The sequence below is a fragment of the Delphinus delphis genome, chromosome 2 (genome assembly GCF_949987515.2).
Source record: "Delphinus delphis chromosome 2, mDelDel1.2, whole genome shotgun sequence".
Taxonomy (NCBI): domain Eukaryota; kingdom Metazoa; phylum Chordata; class Mammalia; order Artiodactyla; family Delphinidae; genus Delphinus; species Delphinus delphis.
The window spans coordinates 1063228-1089005 of NC_082684.1; the positions used below are offsets into that span (position 1 = coordinate 1063228).

Consider the following 25778-nt stretch of genomic DNA (forward strand, 5'->3'; position numbering starts at 1 on the left):
CCCGGGAGAGGGCGGGGCGGAGGCCCATGCCGGCTCTGTGGCCCTCCAGGGGGCAGCGAGCTGTGGGGTGGGATCTGAGGCCCTGAGGCAGTGGTGGGCATGTGGCCAACTGTGGCCGGGGGTGGGGGGGGGGAGGTGGGAGGTGACCACGCAGGGCAGCTCAGAGGGCGAGGGTGGGTGCCCAAGGAAGGAGCAGCAGAGCCGGAGCAAGGACCTGATCGAGGTGGGGGAGGGGAAGAGGGCACGTGAGGGACCCAGAAGGTTCGTCCACCACCAGGAAGCCACCTGAGGTCACTGCACCTCAGACCCCAGCTTTTGACGCGGCGCTCACCCAATTACATGACCCACCCTGGGAGGCAGGGTCCTCGGGACCCCGGCCCAGTTGCCACCCCCTCCCCCGCCCCACAGACGTCCTGCGCTGGACCCCTCACAGTCCGTGAGGGCTGCTGTGCCCGTCCACACAGGCGCTGGGTCCAGCTCTCCCGACGCAGCGCACGTGGGCTCAGCGGGGCACACCCTACGTGCTCCGGCACCCAGCACCACGGGAGCAGCGGCACCTAGCACAAGCCCTGCTCCACTCGTACAGTCCCTGGTCCAGGAGAACGTGAGTCAAGGACAGCGGGACCTCCCCTGCCCTCGGAGCAAGCAGCCACACCTCGGCCCGGTCAGACCTGCAGGCGGCTAGTTCGGTGCGGATGGGGGGTGGGGGTCCAATGTGGACCTCCCAGGACGGGCCTGGAGACCTGAGTGCTTCCCAGGTGACGCTCATCCGGTCAGACGGTCCCTCCCACACGGGCCCACACAGGCATTGCCGGCCTGATGGCCTCCCCGGGCGGCCAGTCACCTGGTGGAGGGAATGACCAGAGACTCTGTCTTGGTGATCCGCCCGCTGGGTGGCAGCTTCTCGGTGAACGTGTCCAGGGCAGAGGGCTCCACCTCCGGGCTGTCCTCGGGCGGGGCTGGCTGCTCCCCCGGGGCGGGTGCGCTCTGACGGACAGAGAATGGCGCTGGTCAGGAACGCACGCCCCCCGGGGCCTCCTCTCGGCCATGCGCTCCTGTGCCAGAGGGGCCCTGGGTTGGGTGAGGCTGCCTAGGCCTCTCTTGGTCTGGTGGCTCCCTGCGTGTGGACACGGCCACGTGCTGCCCTGGGAAGTGAGCTGACTTCACCCTCCAACCACAGGGCTCAGTCCTGGCTGCCACCGAGAGACCCGCACCAACCCTCCCCAAACCTCCTCTGGACCTTCCCTAAGAACCCTCACAAGGGCAGCAGGAACCAGCCGTGGTGTTCACGGGCCGTGCCTGACAGGGAAGCGTGGGGACGCCTGCTGCCCCCCAGAGCTGGGGTGAATCCAGGGCGGGCCTTGACCATCCCCCTGCGGTGCGGTGAATCCGGGGGGCCCTGAACGTCCCCCAGGGGTGGGGGTGAATCCGGGGGGCCCTGACCGTCCCCCAGGGGTGGGGGTGAATCCGGGGGGCCCTGACCATCCCCCTGGGGTGGGGTGAATCCGGGGGGCCCTGAATGTCCCCCAGGGGTGGGGGTGAATCCGGGGGGCCCTGACCGTCCCCCTGGGGTGGGGTGAATCCGGGGGGCCCTGAACGTCCCCCGGGGGTGGGGGTGAATCCGGGAGGCCCTGAACGTCCCCCGGGGGTGGGGGTGAATCCGGGGGGCCCTGACCATCCCCCTGGGGTGGGGTGAATCCGGGGGGCCCTGAACGTCCCCCTGGGGTGGAGTGAATCCGGGGGGCCCTGAACGTCCCCCAGGGGTGGGGGTGAATCCGGGGGGCCCTGAACGTCCCCCAGGGGTGGGGGTGAATCCGGGGGGCCCTGAACGTCCCCCAGGGGTGGGGGTGAATCCGGGGGGCCCTGACCGTCCCCCTGGGGTGGGGTGAATCCGGGGGGCCCTGACCGTCCCCCTGGAGTGGGGTGAATCCGGGGGGCCCTGACCGTCCCCCTGGAGTGGGGTGAATCCGGGGATCCCTGACCGTTCCCCTGGCATGGGGTGAAACCTGGCCCCCTCCCTGGGGTGGGGGTGAGTTCAGGGGCGCCTTCGTGGTTCTGTGCACAGGTTCTGGGTGGCGGAAGCAGGAGGACCTGCCGGTCAGGGATCAGACCCCTAGAGGCAGCACGTAAGTGGGCTCTCTGTTGGCACCCGTGAACGTGGCCCCGCCTGCTCACATGGGCCACGGAATCGGAGATGCTGTCACTTGGCTGCTTCCCTCCGAGGGCCCGCGTCTTCTCAGGCACGTCAGCCTGTGTGGACGAGACGGGAGGGAATCAGGCTGTGTCCGACCATGGCACCGAGGCTGGCTCACCTCTGGGCAGGGGGTTCTGGGCTTGGAGGCAGCCTGGGGAGACTGGCCAGGATTTCCTGGACTGTGGGTTCAGGGCCACCCCACGACTGTCACCTGGAGCCTGGCAGGGGGACCCAGGCCGAGCATGCTTGGCCTTGGGTCGGCCCAGCACCAATGCGCAAGCTGCCTCGAGGGGCTCAGACAGGAAGGGTCAGGGTGCCCCACCCCACCCGAGGGTGCGCCCCACCCCCACCCGAGGGTGCGCCCCCCCCCCCACCCGAGGGCCCCCGTGGGAGCACGGGGCTGCCTGGCTCCGGGCCGCTCACCGGACTCGGAGGCTCCTTCTGGCTCCGGGCACTGTGGATACTCCCGATCTCTGTCTGCGAGCTGGAGTGGGACAAGCCTTCGAAGTACGGCCTGGGTGGCGCGGACGGAGAGCGCGTTATTCTCCAGTACCTCCCCGAGCTGAAGGCGCAGCCGCTGCGCCTGGCGGGGTCAGACGCGCAGCAGGGCCCCCACCCTTGAGGACCGTGGCACAGGCGAGGACCCGAGGGCCTGAGAGCAGCTGAGCAGACCTGTGCCCCAAAACCCCATCCGCTCTCGGCCTCGGCCCTGGCGGGGTGGCCAGCGGCACACGTTGACAGCTGCACCCGACACCCGGGCTGGAGGCCTGTCGGGTGGGGAACCCACAGCCAGCTTGCAGGAGCCGAAGGTCAAGCTAAAATGAGGGACGGGACTCACGCAGTGTCTGGTGACGAAGCCACGTGGGGCGGGACCACGGTGCGTGGCAGGAGGGTCCGGCCTGAGACGCCACGCCTCAGCCCCAGGACTGGGACGCGGGCTGGCCAGGGCTCGCCCTACAGGCACAGCTAACATTATGGAGGGAGCTACAGGCGGGACGGCCCGGGTCAGCCGGGCACCGAGGTAGTCACGGCGGCTGATAAAAGCAGAGATCTCCAACTGAAGGCAGAGAGGGGTCGGGGGGCAAATACCGAGGGACACGACCACCGTGCTGGCCTTAAAGGTGGAGGGGGCAGCAGGTAGAAGGGAGGCAGGAGCCCCGTCCTGCAGCCGCCTGGCTGAGCCCCCAGGAGGCCAGTGGCTGACACCCTGACTTGAGCCCACAGTCTCCAACCTCCCAGAGGAGGGTAACTGGGCAGTTGAGTCAAAGGTCGCCGGTCAGCAGCTGGGGACGCTGCACTGGGAGGTGGGTGTGCGAGGCTACAGCGGGAGCCGGAGGGCAGGTGACAGCATGGCCACCCCTTTCTCCTGTGTGCTTCCTTGTGTCTGACTTATGCTTGTTTTAAGTTTAAAAACCAACCGGTCCGCATACCTCTCCGCCTGACTTGGACGCCCTCCACCCCCACCGGCTCCTGAGGCGGACTCAGACCCGTGCGCTCTCTCCACCAGACCAGGCATCAGCGCCCGCATCACCTGTCCCCCAGACTCCCTTCCAGCACCAGCCATGCCGCACCCGTGCCCCTGGGGGGTGGCCCCAGCACGCCCCTCGTCTCCGCGTCGGACGGAGCCCTGTGGGCCCGTGCTCACCGGTCCCCTCCTGTGATGCCCAGCCAGCACCCCCTCCCCAGCCCACATCCCCCCACCCCCCGCCCAGGGCCCGCCTTCCACACAACTTCCCGGCCCGCCCCACTCCTGCCCCAACACCACGGCCTCCTGCAGGGATGACCCGAGCTGCTCCCAGCAGATCCCAGAGAGACCTTTTCCAGATACAAACTGGACCCTGTCACTTCGCCACTTCTCACCTCTGGAAGCACCGCAGACCTGGGGCACCGTTGGGGTCTGCGGCTCCTGCTCTCCCCTCCCCCGAGCCTGCACCCCCGAGGGCCTGCTTTCTCACAAACCACCTTTCCCTCCGGCCCGGACGACCCCCCAGATGGACTTCCTCCTGGGCTGGCCTCTGCCAACCTCCAGCTTTGAAGGCAGACGGCCGTGTCCACTGTGTCCCAGCGTGGTGGCATACGCCGGCCAGCGGCTGTGCCCACCTGAGCTTTGGCTTGGGGGTGCTGAGGACGCTGTCGTCGTCCTCCATGTCGGGGCCGCTGTCACTGGGGTTCTCCATGTCCAGCGTGTCGTACAGAAGGTCCAGGTCCTCCTCCACCTCGGGGACATGCTCTGCAGGGTCCTGCTCCGAGTCCAGGACCTACGTGGGATCCGAGGTGTGAGGCTGGCCCGGTGGGAAGGGGCTCCTGAGGGACAGGTGGGAGGAGGGCGCACGGCCACCCAGCACCCCTCCTCCAGCCTGTGCCACCAGCCAGTCCCTTGGGGACCTCCGGTCACCCGGGCGCTGCGCAGGGGGCTCTTCTCCCCAGCCTCAGAAGCTTTAACACCCGAACGCACCCTTTAGAGCACCAAGCGGTGCTATGACAGTGTGTGCTGTGGTGTGGTACCGCCACGATCAGGACGTAAACGGTTTCCCTCCCCAGGCACCCCCTGCCCCCGACGGTCCCCCCACCCAGCCCCGTGCACCGGGCCTTTCCCAGGATGGTACACGAATGGAACTGCTCCACGTGCAGCCTCCCCTCACTCAGCGTGACGTGTGTGTGTGTGTGTGTGTGTGTGTGTGTGTAAGTGTGCTTGCCCACAGCCTGCTCCTTCTTGATAGTGGGCCACCCAAGGGAGGGGTCACAGTATGTCTGACCAACGGCCGGTGGAGGACAGGGCGACGCGCCCAGCGTCTGCACTACAGGTGAAGCTCCTGTGACTGTTTATCAGTGGACGTGCTAAACGTGTGGACGTGTTTCCATCTCTCGTAGGGAAGTACTCAGCAGTGGGTGCTGGGTGCCTGGCAAGCCTTCCAAGGCACCGCTGGCCTGTTCTCCACAGTGGCTGCACCGCTTCCGTTCCCTCCAGCACGTGTGAGGGTTCCCACTGTTACACACCCTTGTCGACACTTATCTTCCGTGTTCCTGGTGACGGCCGCCCTAGTGGGTATTAAGAGGAGTCTGTGGTTCTGATCTGTGTTCGCCAAAGACTAGAGATGCCAAGCATCTCTTCACGGGCTGATTGGCTGTATTTCTTCTTTGGAGAACTATCTAGTCAGATCCTTTGCCCAATTTTTAAAGTGGACAATTAATTTTTTAACTGCATTGTTCTGTTTTTGAGTTGTAAGTGTTCTTTATGTATTCTGGATACAAGTCTCTTATCAGATATATGATTTTTTAAAATTTATTTGATTTATCTATTTTTGGCTGCGTTGGGTCTTCATTGCTGCGTGCAGGCTTTCTCTAGTTGCGGCGAGTGGGGGCTGCTCTTCGTTGTAGTGCGCGGGCTTCTCATTGCGGTGGCTTCTCTTGTTGCGGAGCACGGGCTCTAGGCACGCGGGCTTCAGTAGTTGTGGCACGTGGGCTCAGTAGTTGTGGCTCGAGGGCTCTAGAGCGCAGGCTCAGTAGTTGTGGCGCACGGGCTTAGTTGCTCCGCAGCATGTGGGATCTTCCCAGACCAGGGCTCGAACCCGTGTCCCCTGCGTTGACAGGGGGATTCTGAACCACTGCACCACCAGGGAAGCCCCAGATATATGATGTGCAAAAAATTTTTCCCATTCTGTGGGCTGTTGTTTCATTTCCTTGATGGTATTGTTGTAAGCACAGCAAGTTTAAATTTTGATGTAGTCCAACTTACCTATTTTTTCTTCGTTTGCTCATGCTTTTGGTGTCATTATCTACAAAACCATTGCCTGACCCAAGATCACAAATACGCTGTTTTTTTCTAAGAGGTCTGTAGTTTCAGCTTGTACATCTAGATCTCTGACCCGTTTTGAGTTAATTTTTGTAGGCTGTGGCGTGAGGTAGGGGTCCAGCTTCACTCTTCTGTGTGCAGATATCCAGTCGTGCCAGCACTATTTGCTGAAAAGGCTATTCTTCTCCCCACTGAATGGTCTTCGCAACTTGTCGAAAATCAACCGATCATAAATAGAAGAACTTATTTCTGGACTCTTAACCTTACTTCGTTGACCCGCCACAGTCTCATGACAGGAGCTTTAGGTAAGTTTTGAAAATGGACAGGTGAGTCCTCCAACTTGTGCTTTTTTTTTTTTTTTTTTTGTGGTACGCGGGCCTCTCACTGTTGTGGCCTCTCCCGTTGTGGAGCACAGGCTCCGGTCGCGCAGGCTCAGCGGCCATGGCTCACGGGCCCAGCCGCTCCGCGGCATGTGGGATCTTCCCGGACCGGGGCACGAACCCGTGTCCCCTGCACCGGCAGGCGGACTCTCAATCACTGCGCCACCAGGGAAGCCCCAACTTGTGCTTTTTCAGGATTGTTTTGTTGCTTCTGCGTCCCTTGCATTTCCACATAAGTTTCAGGACTAGCTGGTTGGTTTCTGCAAAAAGGCAGCTGGTGATTTGATAGGAATCATGTTGACGCTGTGGGTCAGTGTGGGAAGGACCGTGGCTGAGCCGGGCCCATTTCGAGCAGCTGACCCGCTAAGAGCTGCTGCAAGAGGATGCCCCACCACCGCGCGTGGACGCACAGCCGTGGCTTCCGGGAAGCACACAGCTCACTTTACGGGCCATCGTGACACATGTGATAACGATGTCTTGGGGCTTCGATACTTAAATGCCACCTCTCCTGGGTGGGTCCAGAACCTGGGGACTAATTTTCCTCTGATCACATTAAAAAAAAGTTTTGTTTTTTTTTTCTGGTTATCACAGTTACACAAAGTCATCATTTGGAGACTAGAAAAAAGCTAAAAGAAAAAATTTGAAAACACATAGTATGTTGATCGTGGGGAGGCAGTGTGTGGGGTGACAGGGCACACGGGAACTCTGTGCTCAGTTTTGCTGTGAACCTAAAACTGCCCTAAAAAATAAAGTTGATTGATAAAAAAACACAAACACAGAAACCCGTGGTCACACCCCCCACAGAAAATGTCCCGCCCTCCTCCAGATCTGTTCAGAGCAGGCTGTCAAGAAACACAGCAGGCGTCACCTGGGGCCCTGCCTGCCCCTCGAGCGCCCCCGGGGCAGGCGCCACCATCGCCCTCGCTCCTGGAGACAGCAGTGACGTCCAGAGGGCCACGGCGGCAGCGAACAGCAGAGCGGGACCCGCCGGAACCGGCCTCCAGAGCCCTACCCCGACCGGACGCGGGGCTGCCACGGGGGGAGGGGCTGCGCACTCACCTCGTCGGAAACTTTAAATCTCCGCAGCAGGGCCACGACCTTCTGCTTGAAGTTCTGTTGCTGCGAGACAAGCAGGCCGGCGTCAGAGCCCTTGGAGCCGCTTCCCGGAGGACACAGTGGGGCCGGCACCGGGCTGCACCGCGAGGGCGGCCTCAGCCGGCGGGGGCACAGCTCAGACACGCGGCGACACCTATGAACTTGAGCACGGCTGCCGGCACGTTAGCAACAGCAAGCGTTTCCACAAGCCTCTGAAACCACAGCTGTGGCCGGACTAAGACATGGACCCAGAGAAGGGCTGTCAGCCTCAGAGCCGGCGAAGGGGAGCCGCAGGGAGGGCGTATCTATGGTTGTGCCAGCGACGCCCCCGCCCTCCCTCCTCGGGACCTAGGGCGTGGTCAGGGCGCATCGGAGCCTGAGCCCGTCTGCTCCTGGTGCTGCCCTGGCCACTGGCCTCCGACCGAGGCCACCCAAAAGGAGGCCCACGCCCCCTCCACAGAAGTTGGGCCTCGGGTCCTGGACCTGAGGCTCAAACAGGTACTGTCACAGCAGCGTGAGGGCCTCCACACCACGGTCCAGAACACGCGCGTCACCCGGTATACGGGGACCAGCCCACGGTCTCCCAGCATGGCTGGGGGGGCAGTGGTCTCTGGGGCTGGGCTGGGCCATCAGCACCGGGGCTTCCCGGGTCTCCCTTCGAGCTGGCCTGGCCTGGGGCCGCAGGGCAGAGTGGCTCGGCACTGTAAGCTCGCCCAGGAGCTCTGGCACCGGGGCTGGACGATTCATGATGGGCCACGGCCCCTGCCTGGATTTCCCTCCTAAAGGAGGAGCCTGGCAGCCCTTCCAAGCCCCTGGGCACAGAGCAGAGCCGGGGCGGCGGCTGGCCTCACACTGGGCGTGTCTGGGCCAAGCGGCAGAGGACTGGCCCTCAGCTCTGCTCCGAGAGTGGCCTTGCCCCCTGTCCTCTGGGCTGTAGGCCGCAGCCCCCCTCCCAGGGCAAGGCCGTGGCACGGGGTTTCCCCGCCTTCATGCTGTATTTGGGGAAGAGACTGGGCCTCTGAAGAAGCCACAGGGCTGGGCTCAGGGGACAGCGCGTGTGCCCATGTGATCCCAGGGCAGGCCGCCTCACGTCCTGACCCGCCCCTCCCGAGGGCTCCACCCGGCCCCCACCCCGGGTCCCCACCCCGTACCCTTCCCCAGTGTTAGTAAAACCAGTTTCCACCGACCCTGGTCATGGACGTCGTTCTTACTATCGATCGCCGTTGCTTCTTGGGCTTCCCCACGTCGAAGTCATCCTCGTCCAAATCCTGCAGAGACACGTGGCACCTGGGGCCAGGCCACCCTCAGTACACGTGGGACCCTGCCCCTGCCTGCTGTGCCCCTGGCCCAGGGCCGACCCACGTGGATGTGCGGCCTCCCTGGGCGGCCTGGGGAGGGGCCTGGTCTCCTGGGCGTCCCAGTGCGTCTGCTGACACCCTCCAGCCCCGGGGACGGGGACCAGGCTCCCAGCCCCCTATGCCCCCTGCTACCCTGGCAACAGTGGCTCTGGGGGGGCCCGGGCCCGTCCACGGCGGGCTGCACAGCTGCTGGGGGTCTGGTAGGGGCCGGGCACGGGGCGCTGGGAGCCTCGAGGCCGGCACCCCCCGGGCCCCGCGTTACCTGCCCCTGCACGGCGTCGTCGCTGGCTTCCTGCTCGGAGGAGAAGCTCTCGTACTCCTCCTCGGAGTAGTTATCTGCGGGGTGAGCAGATGGAAGGGGGGGCACCTCGACGTTCCAGCCCGTGTCCCAGCAATAAGGTGGCGCCCCAGTGACTGCCCCCCGCCCCCGGCGTGCAGGGGAGCCACGAGGACACAGCCCCACACGCGGCAGATGGACTGTCGAGGGGGCAGGGGCTGCACGTTGTAGCCCCCCACCGTGGCCCTCAGCCCTTCTGCCCGTCACAGGGCTCAAACTGGGTCTCCTGCTCGACTAGGCCCCCACTGGCCCACCCTCGCCTCAGGGGAGATGGTGACCCCAACTGCGACGGAGGTGACAGCCCACACCACGACCGTGCCAGACCCTGGGAGGCACCATGGTCGACCCCATGACCTGCTTCCTGACCGTGTCCCAGTGCGCAGGCAGGGCTGACATGCCTGCAGCCCAGAGAGTAGCCGCAGACCCTCACATCCCCTCCCCAGCCTCTCGAGCCCACGGGCCAGCGGCCAGGAGGCGGCGCCCGCGACAGCAGCGCTGCCTCAGCTGCCCTCACCGGTGGACTTGGCCTTGGGGCCGGCCTGCATGGTGCTGTCCTCGTGGTCGATAGGCTGGCTGGACAGGGAGAAGATCCAGATCTCGGCCACCTTGACCGCGGCCTCCTTGATGTTGCTGCAGAGGCTCAGCACCTGGCCGCCCTCCGACGGCTGCTGCATCACCTGTGGGCAGGGCGCGGTTCTAGAGGCCTCACCAGCCTCACCCTGCGGGGGGCACACGCTGGGGGTCGGGTGGGCTTTCCCCTGGCGGTGACGGCAGGGGTGCACTCTGCAGGGCAAGCACGGTGGCAGGGGGCGGTGCAGGAGGACACGAGGACAGGGGGCCCGCGGACGGGCCAAGAGAGGAGACACGGGAGCAGGGTGGACGGGCTGGGAGGGAGCACACCGGGCCGGGCTGGGAGGTCAGCCAGGCCCCGCCCCTAAGGACTGGAGGCCATCAGGGAGGAGGGTCGGCGGCAGCGAGCAGTGTGTGAAGCCACGCAGGGGCCAGTCCAGGCACAGCCACCGACTCTCGGGACTCAACCCCAGGAACCCGTGTCCCTGGGGGACCAAGGAGGACCGGGCCCCCAGTGCAAGCCGGGGCTCTGGTGCCGCAGAGCTGACATGCACCAGGTTTGGCCCACCAGGATGATGAGACCCTGCGGCCGTTCTGATCATGAGAGAATCAAATAAACTGGGGAGAGCGGCAGAGCCCCCCTGCGTCCCCCGCCCGGTGCCAGCCTGAGCCCCGCGCTGGTCCCAGACGCCCAAGCCGTTCACCTTCACGGGGTCTCGTCATGATAACCCAGCGAATGTGTGCCTCTGCGTTTTAGGAGCTGCGTTTGGGGTCATTTGATCACATCTAGATGCTGGGGTTTTATGGACCAGATTCTTTTTTAATTTGGGGGGGCTTAGTTGTGGGGGGGGAACTCCTTAGTCAAGTAAGAAAGTAAGAATTTTGAGAAAAGTAACGTCACCTATCACCATCAGTGAAAAAGCCAAGTTAAAAAAGGTGAGCTGGCAGCCCCTCTGACCCACACCAGCACGTGTCCACCCACCCCAGGGAGCCCCCGTCCCGCCGAGCAGGACGTCCAGGAGGGACAGCGTGGGGCAAGGGCGCCTGGAGGGAGGCCGCCGCCCAGCCGCCCTAACCTCGGCCATGTTGATGGAACCAGCCGCCAGCGTTTTGTAGCCCAGGATCGTCCGGTTCTTGTACCGCTTTCTTCGCTGCAACATGATCTGAAGCTTGTTGCCTTCTCTTTTCAAGAAGTGGGGGTACTGCGGGAGAAGGAGGGGGGGGTCACAGCAATGAAGGCAGCCACGCCCACCGACACCCACGAGGTCTCACGCACCCAAGCCCCAGGGTTCCCTCCCTGCTGGTCATCAAGGGCCTCGGTCGCCAGGAACAGCCCCTGGTGGCAGATGCGCCCTCGGGAGGCCCTGCGCATCTGTGGACATGCAGTAACTGCCCAGCAGTGCTTCCGCCTGGTGGTCCAGCGGGCCGTGCCCCCAGCACTCCAGGTCCAGGCCGCCTGCGCCTGCTCGTGGGACACTGCAGAGCTCGTGTGCCCACAGCAGACGTGCACGCTTCCTCAAGGTTCACCAATAAAAACCTCCTTTCAAAGCCGGGGCACGACGGGACTGCCCTCCACCTTGACTGTGGTGGCGGTTACACACCTGTGCACCACAAAGCCGTGAACTTAAAAACAGTGAACCGCACATTTTGGAAATTACACTCAGTAAACCTGACTCCCGGGGAGTCCTCTGGCGGTCCAGTGGTTAAGACCCCCCCTTCCACTGCAGGGGGTGTGGGTTTGGCGCGGGAACTAAGATCCCACGTGCCTCGGGGCATGGCCAAAAAATAAAAATAATAAAAAAAACCCAAAGCTGCCGTGGGTCTGGGCTCCGGCGGAGCCAGGCACAGCCCGGTGAGGTGGTCTTGGGGGAGGGCAGAGGCGGACGGGCAGGGTTCTCACAGACTCGCCAAAGCGCGGCCCTGTCTTCTACACTCACAGGGAGAACGGAGGAGTTTAATGTATCGGAAAAGCACTGATACTAAATACAGCAAGTGTCTTCAGCCAGAACTACACCCACTGAATTTAAATAATGCAGATCTTAATTATGCAAAGAGACGCGGGGGTGGGGGCGGGGGAGGGCTGATCTACTCACGCCCCCCACCCGGGGGGCCTCTGCTTCACACGGTGGGGGGGTCCCAGTCTAAACAGCCCACGTTCACCGCCAGCACAGCCCAAAATAATACTCCCGAGGGGTTTGAACTCGCGACACCGAGTTTCCATAGGTTCCTCCCCATCTTTCTTTTTCTTTTTTTAAACAAGGTTGTTTTTTTGAGTGGCTTCCCTCAGCCCCCGCTCCCCCATCTTTTCTAAACACAGGAATGAGGCAACCTAAACCCATCATCTGAGTTTTGGCCTCACTACGTTCTCTTCATCGTGGGAATGCGACGAGAGACTCGACCTCATAAGCAAGCACATCTCTAACCTCGGAGAGTGAGCCCTGTGGGAGAGGGGACCTCCGTGGCCACAGGGGCTGCGGGAAGGGTGAGGGTGGGGGTCCCCCTGGAGGCCCACCTGCAGGGAGAACGTCAGCGCCAGGTCAGTTTCCACTTGTCCACTGGGGGGCAGCACGATCTCGTGGGACCGCAGGATCCGCTTGGAGCCCTGGGACAGAACAAGACACCTCCTAGTTCAGAAGAAGGCATCTTAAAATGAAGCAGCGAAGATGTTGGCTTGTCAGTTCTCTTCAGACTGTCAGGCAAAGACCCGCAGATGGTGGGGGTGAGGCCCGAGCGCGTGTGATTCCCAAAGGCCCCGCGGGGAGATTTATCCGGAGCCTTAAAAGAGCCCATATCCTCTGACCCCCAAGTCCTCCTCTAGAAGTCTGTGCTAAGCTGTGAGAGAGGAGACAGAACAGTCACTGCCACAGCTGCAGGATGGAGGTGCAGCAAGAGGTGCAGCTGGACAAGCAGGTGTGCGAGAAGCCGCACGCTCCTGGGCAAGCAGGACCGCCCCCGCCCCCTGAGAGCAGAGTGGGTGCCAAGGTCAGTGATTAAAGCCCAGCGGCACCGTCACAAGGACAGAGAGAGCAGTACAAGCCTAGAACTAGGTTCAGAAAACACACAGACACATGTAAAAACAAACAGTGTGTAATAAGGAGCCTTCAGCTCGGCAAGTGGCTGTGATACATGGGTGGTGAGTCATCTGTATAAAACATACAGGTCCCGGGGGCTTCCCGGTGGTGCAGTGGTTAAGAATCCGCCTGCCGATGCAGGGGACACGGGTTCGAGCCCTGGTCCGGGAAGATCCCACATGCCGCGGAGCAACTGAGCCCGTGCACCACAACTACTGAGCCTGCACTCTAGGGCCCGCGAGCCACAACTACTGAGCCCACGTGCCACAACTACTGAAGCCCGTGCACCACAAGTACTGAGCCTGTGCTCTAGAGCCCATGAGCCACAACTACTGAGCCCACGCACCACAACTACTGAAGCCCACATGCCTAGAGCCCGTGCTCCACAACAAGAGAAGCCACCGCAATGAGAAGCCCACGCACCGCAACGAAGAGTAGCCCCCGCTCGCCGCAACTAGAGAAAGCCCGTGCGCAGCGACAAAGACCCAACACGGCCAAAAATCAATCAATCAATTAATTAATTTAAAAAAATAATTAACCCCCCCCACAGGTCCCAACCTCAAACCTTGTACCAAAATAAGTTCCAAATGGATTAAAGATGTTCCTGATAGTATTGTTTTAAAACTAGGTCTCCCAACATGGACGAGCCTTGGAGATGTTACACTAAGTGCAGGAAGCCAGACACAGCAGGACAAACCCCGTGAGCCCACGTCCAGGGGGCCCCACGAGGAGCCAGATTCACAGAGTCAGGCCGGAGAGCAGAGGTTACCACGCAGCTGACGAGGCGTCTCACCAAGATGAGGGGTGCAGAGGAATGGGTGAGAGTGGGAGTGGGGTGTGGGTCCAGGACAAAGACGTGAGCCGCACAGACGTGTGAGCTGACGGGAGTGACGGGGAGGGGCGTGGGCAGCAGTGTGGGGTGGCCGAGCGGCTAAGAAGCCTTGCTGGAGACACTGCCCTCTGCTTGCACGCGGCGTTGGTGCCGAGGCCGTGCTGCCCACAGCTGCTCCCAGCACGGAGTGTGCCGAGGGGCTCTCCTGACAGTCCTCCCCCAGCCCTAGCTCTCCCGGGGGCAGGCTCCCCGTGTGCGGTCTGGTGCTCTCCCCACACCCTGGCCCGTTCCCCTCTGTCCCTCATAGCCGTTTCCCCCCAGTTTCCTGCGCATCTGATCCCATCCAGGTCAGGACCTAAACTGATGGGCCCGTGCCCCGGGCAAGGAGGACCCACGCGCAGACAGGCGAGGGGGCAGCAGTGAACACACGTATGGAGACTCGGGTCAGCGGGGGAGGCCGGCTCACCTGCTTCCTCTGGGAGTCAGGACACAGGGGCTGGGGGGCGGGGGGCAGCTGAGGAGCCGGTGCAAAAGGCAGGTGACCCCGGCAGGAGAGGATGCCCCAGGAGAAGCAGGCAAGGAGCTGAGTGTCTGCCAACTAGGGGCGCGGGCCCAGGCAATGGGGGCACTCAGGCAAGCTGGAGGGGGGGGTAGCTCCAAGGGGCCTGGGACCCTGACCAGAGGCTGAGTTCTCAATAATGACGGGGTCCGGGGCAGGACCGCAGAGACGGGCAGCTGGAGGAACGGGGCTAGAGTACAGGGGCACCGGTTGCGTCAGAGGTCAACAGTGCCGGTTTCAGAGGCCAGGGATGGGTAAACCAGCTTGTTCTGAGGGCCCAGAGCGCCATCGACCCCTCCTGAGCCAGGAGGCCCAGAGCACCGCCGGCGGGGCTGGTTCTCATACGGGCATCTTCCCACGTCCCAGGTGTGCAGCCGGGCACGGCCTGCTTCACGCTGAGAGCGGCAGCCCTGTCGGCGGGGAAGAGCGCTTCTTTGGGTCTTTGTTCAACAGTGTACTGCTTTTCTGGTGACGGCAAATGACCGGGAAGGGCGGGCCTCACGCCTGCTAGGCTCCAAGCTGAGCTCCCAGTTTGGAGGAAAGCCTGGCCCCGAGGCCCACGAGCTGCTGCTGGAGGTCCGGCCAGGAGGCCCTGGTGAGCCTCACGAGGAGCCACAGGCCAGGCCCAGAGCACCCACGCCAGCCGCAGGCCCGAGAGCCACGTCCCACCTCCGGGGCCACCAAAAGGCCAAGGCAGCTCGCACGGCTAACGGGGCCCTCCTCCAGGGCTGCTGGGGAAGGGGGCGCTGAGTGCTGGGGCAGCTGGGTCCCCCTGAAACACCGACACTTGTTCAAAGGCAGAAAGAAGGACCTGTGAGGCCCAAGGGACAGGCAGTATTATGGCCTGGGAGCGAGAGGTGAGCACAGCCAGGCTGGGCCCGGGTGGACAGCTGGCGGGCGAGGGGCACACAGTGCGGGGGGGCGAGCGGGGAGCAGGGAGGGTTTGTCCCAGCTTCTGCATGGGGCCTGTCTGCAGGTGAGCTCAGCACACTTGCTTTCCCCCTCATCCCGGGACCCTGGTGGTGTGCCCTTTGCTGTGCCCGGGAGGGTGGGGCCTCCTGCACGGGCAAGGGTCCAGCTGCTGGTGCGGCTGTGCCCCTCTCATCTCCTGGGCAACACAGGTATCCTCGTGGCCCCAGGCCAGTGACACAGGCAGACCCTCACCTGCATCTTGACAGCAATCACCACCGAGATGAGCTCCTTCTCCAGCTCCTTGAAGACCACCAGCTTCTTCAAGGTCAGGCTGCACAACCTGCAAAGGGCACAGACGGGCTCAGCAGTGACCGTGCACTCCGACGCCTTCTCATGCTCCAGGAAGGCCCCAAACTGCAGCAGCCCCAGCCTCCGCTGGACCGCGGGCTCTCTGACCCCAGCACCTCGGTCACTCATGGACACTGGCCCTCACGTATCCCAGGAGCCCATGCCCAGGCCCGGCCAGGCTGGGAGCCATCTTTGGGGTCCCTGCACGTTGGGGGCACCCATCAGCACCCCTAGACTGTTGGACCAAGCACCCCTCTGCAGAGGGTCTCCCTCTGGTGAAGGTGGCCTGGGTGGGTCCACAGGCGGGCAGACAGGAAACCTGAGACCACACACCCCCGAAGCCCCCAGGGACCAGGGTACCAGTGCTTGGGAATCCCACTCCCAGCTGCCAGAGCACAGGCCTCCCAGGGACCCTGCCCTCAGGGTCCACTGGAGGCCCCGCCCCCTCCTCTCCAGGGTCCTGCCCACCCACATGGTCCCACCCACCCCACAGGCCTCACCCACCTCAGCTGGGCTTCACCTCAGCCTGTCTCCCTGGAGACCGTCATCTGCCCTCCACTGAGCCCAGAGGGGCCAGGAGACAGACACCAGGGCTTCCCAGGCAGAGGATGCCCCTTATTTGACTGCTGCAGGTTGGAGACAGACAGACACAGTGCGTCCCTGATAGTCCCTGACACATAGCAGTGAAGCAGGGGAGCCCAGCAGGACCCCTCATGGCGGGCCACTCTCACAGCTCAGTCCCTCTGCCATGGGGGCTGCTCTGATTCTGCAGGGCCAGGGAAAAAGCTAGAGAAGGAGATGGATGAAAGCAGCTAACGTTCACCAGGACAGACCACATCCTGGGCCATAAAACAAAGCTTCACAAGCACAAACTAAAAGAACCAGAATCACACAAAGTATGTTCTCTGACGAAAATGGAGTTAGCTAGAAATCAGCAATAGAAGGACAGCTGGGAAACACCAGCTGCTTGGGAAATTCAACCACACGCTGCCAAATCACCGACAGGACAAAGAGGAAGCCCGGAAGGACATCAGACGTATTTTGTGTGGAATGAAAGTGAAAAACAACATGTCAAGAATTGTGGAATGCAGTTAAAGCAGTACTGAGAGGAGAATTCACAGCATTAAATGCTTATATTAGAAAAGAAAGACATTCTCAACTATACAATCTAAGCTTTACCTTAAGACACCAGGAAAAGCGCAAATTAAACCCATAGTGAGAAGGCAGGAAATGAGGATAAAAGCAGAACAATGAAATTGAAGATAAAGAAACAATTAGAAAAAATAAAACCAAATTCTGGTTCTTTGGGAAGAGTAATACAATTGACAAAAACTCCAGCCACACAAAGGAAAAAAGAGGGAGAGAGAGAAGGCAAAAATGACCCATATCAGGAATCAAAGAAGGAACATCACTCCAGAGCTCACAGACATGGAACAACGTGATTAGGGACACTACAGATAACTCAGTGCACACAACTCTGAGAACTGAGATTCCACGTAACAAATCCCCGGAAGCTACAAACTGCCCAAACCCACCAGGACGAACAACAGCCTGATCTATTGAAGAAGTGGGATTAATAGTGAAACACTTCTGAAAAAGAAAACTCCAGGTGAGTTTAACCAGATAGCGAAAGAAGAAATAACACCAATTCTACAAAATATCTTCCAGCAAACAGAAGAGGAAAGAATACTTCTCAAATCATCTTAAGAGGTTAGCAAATACCCTGATACCAGCACCAACATCAGACAAAAACAGTACAAAAAAGGAAAGTACAGACCAGTTCCCTTCTGAACACACATGTAAAAATCTTCAACAAAATATTAGCAAACTGAATCCAGACATATATAAAAGGAACAACGGATAATACACCATAACCAAAGGGGGTCTGTTCCAGGAATTCAAGGTTGGTTCAACATTTGAAATCAATGTGATACACGTTACCAGACTAAATATGAAAAAACATAAAATCTCAGTCAATTCAGAAAAACTTCTGACAAATTCAATATCCATTCATGAGTAAAAACTCTCAGTGAAAGAAGAATAGACGGGAATCCCCTCAACCTGATTAAGAGCACGTCCAAAGGTCCCCCGCGAACATCACGCCGGATGGTGCGAGAGAGAATACTGTCCCCTAAGATCAGGAACGAGGCAAAGCCGCACCCTTTCAGCACTGCAATTCAGTGGGCACTGAAGGCCTGCCCAGGGAAAGAGGGCAAGAGAAGGGAACAAGAGGCAGAAGGATAGGAAAGGACAGAATAAAGCTCTTCTTATTTGCAGACAACACAATCATTATGTAGAACGTCCCAAGGAATGTAGGAGAATGTGAAAACGGGCTCCAAGAACTAATGAGCTTAGCAAGATTGAAGGACATCAGTTCAACATATGAAAGGCAACCACGTTTCTATATACTAGGAATGAACAACTGAAGTCAGTGTTTAAAACACCTTCCATTGACAAAAAAGAAATACCTAAATCTCATAAAATAAATGCACAATCTGCATGCTAGAAACTCCCCACTGCTATCACAAGGAATCAAAGAAGACGTGCCAGACTCGTGGACATTAATTCTCCCCAAACTAGATCTACAGACTTAATGCAATTCCAGTGAAACCCCAGCAAGACTTTTCTGTAGTTATTAGTAAGCTGACTTTTAAGTTTATATGGAAAGGCAAAGGAACTAGAATAATCATAATAATTTAGGAAAAAGGCAAAAATAAACAAATGGGACCTAATTAAACTTAAAAGCTTTTGCACAGCAAAGGAAACCACTGACAAAACAAAAAGACAATCTACGGAATGGGAGAAACGATTTGCAAATGATATGACCAATAAGGGGTTAATATCCAAAATATATAAACAGCTCATACCACTTAATATTGAAAAAACAACCAACCTGATTAAAAAATGAGCAGAAGACCTGAACAGATATTTTTCCAAAGAATACATACAGATGGCCAAAAGACACATGAAAAGATGCTCAACATCACTAATCATTAGAGAAATGCAAATCAAAACTACCTCACACCTGTCAGAATGGCCATCATCAAAAAGCCTGCAGGGCTTCCCTGGTGGCGCAGTGGTTGAGAGTCCGCCTGCCGATGCAGGGGACGCGGGTTCATGCCCCGGTCCGGGAAGATCCCACATGCCGCGGAGCGGCTGGGCCCGTGAGCCATGGCCGCTGAGCCTGCGCGTCCAGAGCCTGTGCTCCGCAACGGGAGAGGCCACAACAGTGAGAGGCCCGCGTACCGCAAAAAGAAAGAAAAAAAATAAGTCTACAGATAACAAATGCCGGAGAGGATGTGGAGAAAAGGGAACCCTCGTACACTGTTGGTGGGAATGTAAATTGGTGAAGCCCACTAAGGAAACAGTATGGAGGGTTCCTCAAAAAACTAAAAATAGAGTTACCAAATAACCCAGCAATTCCACTCCTGGGCATATATCGGTTAGAGACAAAAGTACTAATTTGAAAAAAAAAAAAAAAAGTACTAATTTGAAAAGATACACGCACCCCAATTTTCACAGCAGCACTGTTTACAATTGCCAAGGCATGGAAGCAATCTAGGTGTCCATTCAGAGATGGAAGGATAAAGAAGACGTGGTGTGTACGTATGTATATGTGCATGTACATGTATATGTGTACACACAATGGAATATTACTCGGCCATAAAAAAGAATGCAATTCTGCCATTTACAACATGGGTGGACCTAGAAATAAGTCAGGCAGAGAAAGACAAGATACTCTATCACTTGTATGTGGAATCTAAAAAAGAAAATAAATAAAGGCATATAGCAGAAACAGACTCAAATATAGAGAACTAGTGGTTACCAGTGGGGAGAGGGAAGGCGGGAGGGGAGAGCTAGGCATAGGGGAAGGCATGAGGTACAAACTACCACGTATAAAATAAATAAGCTACAAGGATGCATTGTACAGCACAGAGAACATAGCCGCTATTTACAGTCACTTTAAATGGAGTATAATCTGTGAAACTATTGAGTCACTATGCTGAAACTAATATAATATTGTAAATCAACTACACTTTGATAGAAAAAAATAATGACTTCGAAAAAGGAGAACAAAATAAGCTGGGCACCTCTCACTGACATCAAGACTTGCTATAAACCAACAGTCATCAAGACAGTGCTGTTGACAAAGGAAAGGCGTACAGATCAACAGAATAGAAAAAGAAAGTCTGATAAATTGGATGTCATCAGAATTTAAAACTTTGCTCTGAGAAAAACACTATAAAGAAAATGAGAAGACAAGCTAAGAGTGGGAGAAAATATTTGCAAATCACATATTCAACAAAGGATTTTATCCAGAGCATATAAAGAACTCTCAAATCTCAACAATATGAAAATAAATAACCCAATAAAAACGGGCAAAAGATTTCAACAGACTCTTCACCAAAAGAGACATATGGGCAATAAATAAGCACATGAAAAGATGCTCAACATTATTAGTTATTAGGGAAATGCAAATTAAAGCCAGAGCTAGATACCACACACCGATTACAAAGGCGGAAACAAGATCCAAAGGCCAGTGCTGGCGAGCCGGCGGAGAGGGGGGCCGTGACCCCGCAGGTGGGGCACCAGCTCCCAGGACCCCCAGCCCCACCCTGGGAATCCACCCAAAGGCTCGGACACGAACATTCACAGCAGCTGAGTTCACATTCGCCCCAAACTGGAAACCCAGATGTCCCTCAAAGCCACCAGGCCATCCACCTCAGGGAGTGCTGCTGGGGGACCAGAGGGCCGAGCCCCGCCACGTGCACACGCATGCAGGGGCGCACACGCACGCTGCAGGAGAGAAGCCAGAGTCCAGAGGTCGCGCCCTGCATCTTCGCCCACCTATGTACCTTCCGGGAGAGGCAGCAGAGGGCACAGGGCGGAGAGTGGAGCAGGAGCCCCAAGGCTCGGTCTTGGGCGTCCTGCCCTGCCTGCGGGGTGACAGGGCTCAGAGCCGCAGACAAAAAAGCAGGCAGGGTTGAATTTTACTGCATATACGGTTTCTGTTTTTTAAATTAATTCATTTTATTTATTATTTATTTTTGGCTGCGTTGGGTCTTCGTTGCTGCGTGCAGGCTTTCTCTAGTTGCGGCGAGCTCTTCGTTGCGGTGCTTCCCTTGTTGCGGAGCATGGGCTCTAGGCGCGTGGGCTTCAGTAGTTGTGACACGTGGGCTCAGTAGTTGTGGCTCGCGGGCTCTAGAGCGCAGGCTCAGCGGCCATGGCTCACAGGCCCAGCCGCTCCGCGGCACGCGGGATCCCCCCAGACCGGGGCACGAACCCGTGTCCCCTGCATTGGCAGGGGGACTCTCAACCACTGCGCCACCAGGGAAGTACCTGCATGTACGTTTTTAAAGTACCTTTTCAAGAGCTGGAAAAACCTAGAAGACCTAAAGGTGCACCAGCCACAACTGCCAAACGGGGGCCTTATTTGGATCCTGCTCTGAATCAATTAATCATTAAAAAATACTTTCCAGCCCTTATTTGGGGGTGGGCGTCTCAGGGTCTCGATCTCTTATTTTCAGGGCTTTCACAACACCCGTTTCTAGAAGCTGACATCCCTCATGACGCGTCTGGCTGGGGACGGGGTGAGTCCAGCGTTCAGAGTCCACAGCGCAGAGGGGACCATGCAGGAAGAAGAGCCGGGTGCCCACGAGCACACGGCAGTTAAGAAACCGCTCCACGAAGGACCTGGCTTCCAGCCCGTAAGGAGGGGCCCGTGCATCCGCAGGGAGCCCGTCTGCACCCCGGACAGACTCACTTCAGAGGCTCATCTCCCAGGTGACTGTGACACCTACAGCCATTCGGGGTTTCTTGTGGGGTGTGTGTGTTCTAAGGTATGTTCAAGCTGATGCTATCTGTGCAAACAAGGCCAGAAGAGTCGAAAGGACCCCCTGCGCCCAGAGCCTGAGCCAGATCAGCAGAGTAGATGCTATTTGCTCTTTAGCCAAGGTTGGTTCTGAGATAGGCCTGACGGCAGCCAAGGGCAAGATTACTGCAGAATGCCTGGCCCTCAAGGAAACCATAAACAAATACACGGCGAAGCCCCCACAAACAGTGATTCATCGCTAAGCTGGGGCCATTATTCCATCAAACGCCCTGCATGGCACTAGGTTCCGCAGTGACACACAGGCCCTATAAAACGCGACCCCATCAGCAGGTGAAAACCCAGTCTTCCACGGGAGGGGGCCTCGCTCACAGCCAGTGTGCTCTTTCCTCGGACTGTGTCTGCGCCGAGCAGGAGAGAGGAAAAAGCCAAGCTCCACACCTAACCCAGAGAGGCAGCGTTCCGGTCTGTCTTCTAAAACAGAGAAAAGTTACAAAGCGTGATGCCACAAAACCCACATACCCACCACTAAGCGCTGACAAATGTTCTCCCTGCCAGCTGCAGACCTCCTTAGAGAAACAAGGCACCCACGACCACAGAAACCCACTGTGTGCGCTGCTCACCACCCCCTCCCTCCGAAGAAACCACCATCTGGAGGAGGGGTCTCCTCCCAGGACACTGCCAGCCGTCCCCCAACTCCGGCGTCCCCGTCCTCCCTTGATAACAGGCCTCCCCCATGTTAGCTGGGCGCCTGCCTCCTGGCCAGAGACCCCAGTCCTGTCTGGGGCAGCTGGGCACGGCCACTGAGCAGCCGGGGCGGTGGACCCCGAGCAGAGGCCGTGTGATCACGTTCTGGGTGGCAAGCCCTTGCTCGCTGCCTTCCCCCTAGATGCAATGGCAGGACCTAGGCAGCCACCTTGGACCCAGAAGTGGAAGCCACACGCTCGGGACGGCAGAGGGCCCAGCCAGCCCTGGACGCCTAACTCTGTGCTGTACACGAGGCAGGAATCAGCACCTTCAGGTGGCTCTGCCTTTCTGACTCCCTGTCACAGAGACATCGGCTGTGCTCTGGACGGCCAGGCACGTCCCATTTTCACTAAATTTGCATGTACGTGTCAGCATGCGTCGTTCTGTTTCTCAAGTCACACGCTAACACCACCCTGAGTGTGCTATTGCAACTTGCCCTTCTCTCCCCACCTCTCATTTCTTTTTGAGAGCCGTGGGCACGTCACTAGTGTGCACGCCCCATGCCCGCTGTGCACTTCCTCTCTGTACGAGCACATGGCTTCTCCATCTCCCCGTGATGGCCGTTCGGGCTGCTCCAGTGATCCGACACTACACGCTCTGGCCCTGTCTTCACGGGGCTGTGTGGGCACCTTCTGCCCGAGTGGGGTTACTGGGTCAGCTCCACACAGTCACAACCTGTCCGGGGGTTTTGTCAAACCGTTCCCCCAAGCTGTGGGGTTAATATGCACTCCTGCTGGCCCAGGGGGTGTTGGTGTCCTGGGGCAGCCGTAACGAATACCAGACAGGGCGGCTTAGACAACAGACATTTGTTTCTCACGGTCTGGAGGCTGGAGGTCTGGGATCGGGGTGCCTGCAGGGCTGGTTTCCTCTGGTCATAAGAGAAGGATCTGTTTGGGCCTCTCTCCCTGGCTGGCAGCCGGCCGCCCCTCACGGTCTCCACTCTGTGCACGCCCCCCCCACCCCCACCCCGGCGTCTCTCTGTGCGTCTAGATCTCCCTCATTTTAAGGACACCAGTCATAGTGGAGAAGGACCTGCCCTACGGCCTCATTTTAAGCTAATCGCCTCTTTGAATACCTGTCTCCAAATACAGTCACATCCCGACGCACTGGGAGAGTCAGGGAGTCACAGCGTGAATTTGGTGGGGGCGGGACACAATTCAGCCCCTAGCACTCCACCCCCCAAACGAACAGAATCACTAGATTTGGGGGGATCTCACGGTGGTTTTATCTGGTGTCGCCCTGACCTCCAGGGAGGCTGCGCAGCTTCTCGGGTGCTTGCTGGCCGTGAGCGGTTCCATGGCCTGCCTGTCCACAACCTTTGCCCATTTTTCTACTGCACTGGCATTTCCTCACTGTCTTGGGATTCTTCCTTTATTCTGGGTGTAACCATTGGCCTATGTACATCACATCTATCATCTCCTAGCTGCAGGCTGTCCCATGAGTGGGTTTCCAGACAATGTTTATTTACTTAAATGTCTTTTATGAGTTACCTTGTTGGATAATATATTTGTTAATTTCACACCCCTCCTCCCAATTTTTTTTCTCTTTTCACTGAGGTCATTAATCTATGTGGAGCTGTTCTGTGTGTGGTGTGAGGTAGGGACCTGATTTTATTATCTCCTATGTGGATGCCCACCTGTCCCCCAACCAATTCTGGAAGAGTGCACCCCTTCCTGATGGATGAAGAAGGCTGTTTCTGAAGCGCGCTGCATTTGTGTGTTTCTGTGTCCTGCTCTATGTCCCACAGGTCAATCTGTCCGTACTTCTGACAACTGCATATTGTTTTCATCAGTACAGCTTATTTAAATAAACATGCATCTGCTAAGGAAAACACTCCCTAAACACAAGCATACTTCATTTTTCTTTAAAGTTGCTTGTCTGTTTCATATAAACTTCACAATTTGCTTGCCAAGTTCAATTCCTTCATGGAATTTTACAAAACTGAATGGCATTTAGGGAGAAGTGACATCTTTAGGTCGTCACGGAGCCTCAGCACCTCCTTACTCAGGTGTTTTACGTCCTTGAGTACGTGGTTAGCCGGTTCTCTGGCGAAAGTCATTAACGCCCTTCGGCCAACTGATTCCTAGACAAGCTACTAGCTGCTTGTCTGAATAACACTCTTTTTCTTATTTTCAAATTGAAACACTGCAGGTGTTTCAACACTATTGATTCTGTGTGCTGATCCTGTATCAGTCAACCTTCCAGAACCGTTACTGGTTCTAGCAGCTTGTATGCTCTCTTGGATTGTCCATTTGAACAACAATGCCATCTGCAAATGGTAGCTGTGTTTCTTTCAACCCATTCCTATCTACTTTTCACGTCTTGCTGCACTGCCCAGTACCTCAAGGATAATAGCAGTTATCTTCCTTCTTGGTTTTAGAGGTACTATTTCTAGCGTTTAAGAATGCTGTGTGCACGGCAGCGAAGCGCGGTAACCTTTCTGCAGTGATGGAAATGCTCTATAGCTGCACTCTCTAATGTGGTAACCAGCAGCCAGCAGCTGGAAAATGGCTGGTGCTACTGCAGAAGTGAATCACATTTTAATGGATAAACGGATTGATCGATAGCCAAATGTAGGCTAATACACTGGACAGTGAAGGTCTGTAGATTTTTAGTAGGTGCCCTGTAACAGGTTAAAGTTCCTGTTTATTTCTACATCCCTAAGAATGCCTCTTAAATTTCATCAAATGTTTTTTCTGGATAGATCATATGATTTTTCTCTTTCACTCTGAATGTAATAAAAATAATAAATAGTCTACTGTTAAGTAAATCACCCACACACTCTGGAGATAATTCCTATTTCATGAAATGCTTTTGCAACTTTATACCTTGTAGGGATTTTTTTTGGGGGGGGGGGTCAACATTTTCTTTAGGATTTTCACGTCTATGTCCACGAGGTCAACCCTACCCTTGTGCTGCCTCTCGGAGTTTTGATGACTCTACTGCCCTCATGAAATTGACAGCTTTGCCTCTTTTTAAACATCTTTTCCGTCTCTGGAACACGTCATATGAGAGTGTTTATTTCTTGAACATTTGGTAAAATTCACAAATAAAACCATCTGGTGCGCTTTGGGGAAGAGAGGAGGTTTTGATGTAACTGGTCTGTACACATTTTCTATTTTACTAAGTCAATTAGTAAGTGATTCATATTTTTTCTAGAAAAGCATCATACTTATTCTTCATATTTATTGACGTTGTTTAGCGTTCTTCGACTTTGTCGCTTCGCTCCAAATTGCTTACGTGTGCTTTCTCTTTTGATCACTTTTGCCGAAGTTTACTACATTATTAGTCTTCCCAAGCAGTTGACTCTGGCTTTTGTTAATATTTCATATTGTTTTCTTATTTCATTACGCTCGCTCTGTTACCTCCATTCTTCTATTTTTTTCTAAGATTTGCCCTGTTCTTTACATAACTTGAGTCAGATGATGCTGTGATTGAAGGCTCGGTCTCTCATTCTCTAACACTTGCACTTAAAGAGGCTCTCAGCGTTCAGAATCGACACCCACGCACGACACCAACGTGGGTTTCTGACAGCACGTGGCGGTCCACGATCCTCCTCACAGGGGCAGCCTCCCTGCCACTCTGGGGTTCCCTAACCCCAGGGAGGGTGGGCCCAAGCCCCCCACCTAGTGCCCCGGTGTCACAAGCCCCCCACAGACGTGCTTCGGAGGCCCCCCAGCCACCCCCAGGCACCTCCCTGGCTCCGCCCTGGCCCAGGTCCCTCTTCGTCCAGATGAATCCCACCTGGGGAT

The 25778-nt window shown here is 57.3% G+C and overlaps 1 protein-coding gene across 5 annotated transcripts in view; it reads right to left on the bottom strand.

Moving 5' to 3' along the window:
* Positions 1–25778, bottom strand: part of PACS2 (phosphofurin acidic cluster sorting protein 2) — a 61094-nt gene that overhangs the window by 12534 nt on the left and 22782 nt on the right. For 3 of the 5 annotated variants that reach the window (XM_060003803.1, XM_060003805.1, XM_060003807.1), the window contains exons 2-12: positions 15354–15441; positions 12240–12329; positions 10804–10929; positions 9672–9834; positions 9083–9156; positions 8650–8730; positions 7427–7486; positions 4295–4452; positions 2618–2708; positions 2176–2250; positions 845–987 (exon numbers count right to left, since the gene is read on the bottom strand). In XM_060003803.1, the coding sequence (XP_059859786.1) occupies positions 845–987; positions 2176–2250; positions 2618–2708; positions 4295–4452; positions 7427–7486; positions 8650–8730; positions 9083–9156; positions 9672–9834; positions 10804–10929; positions 12240–12329; positions 15354–15441 (1149 nt within the window). The remainder of the gene's footprint in view (positions 1–844; positions 988–2175; positions 2251–2617; positions 2709–4294; positions 4453–7426; positions 7487–8649; positions 8731–9082; positions 9157–9671; positions 9835–10803; positions 10930–12239; positions 12330–15353; positions 15442–25778) is intronic. The other 2 variants (XM_060003804.1, XM_060003806.1) reach the window with 1 other exon arrangement.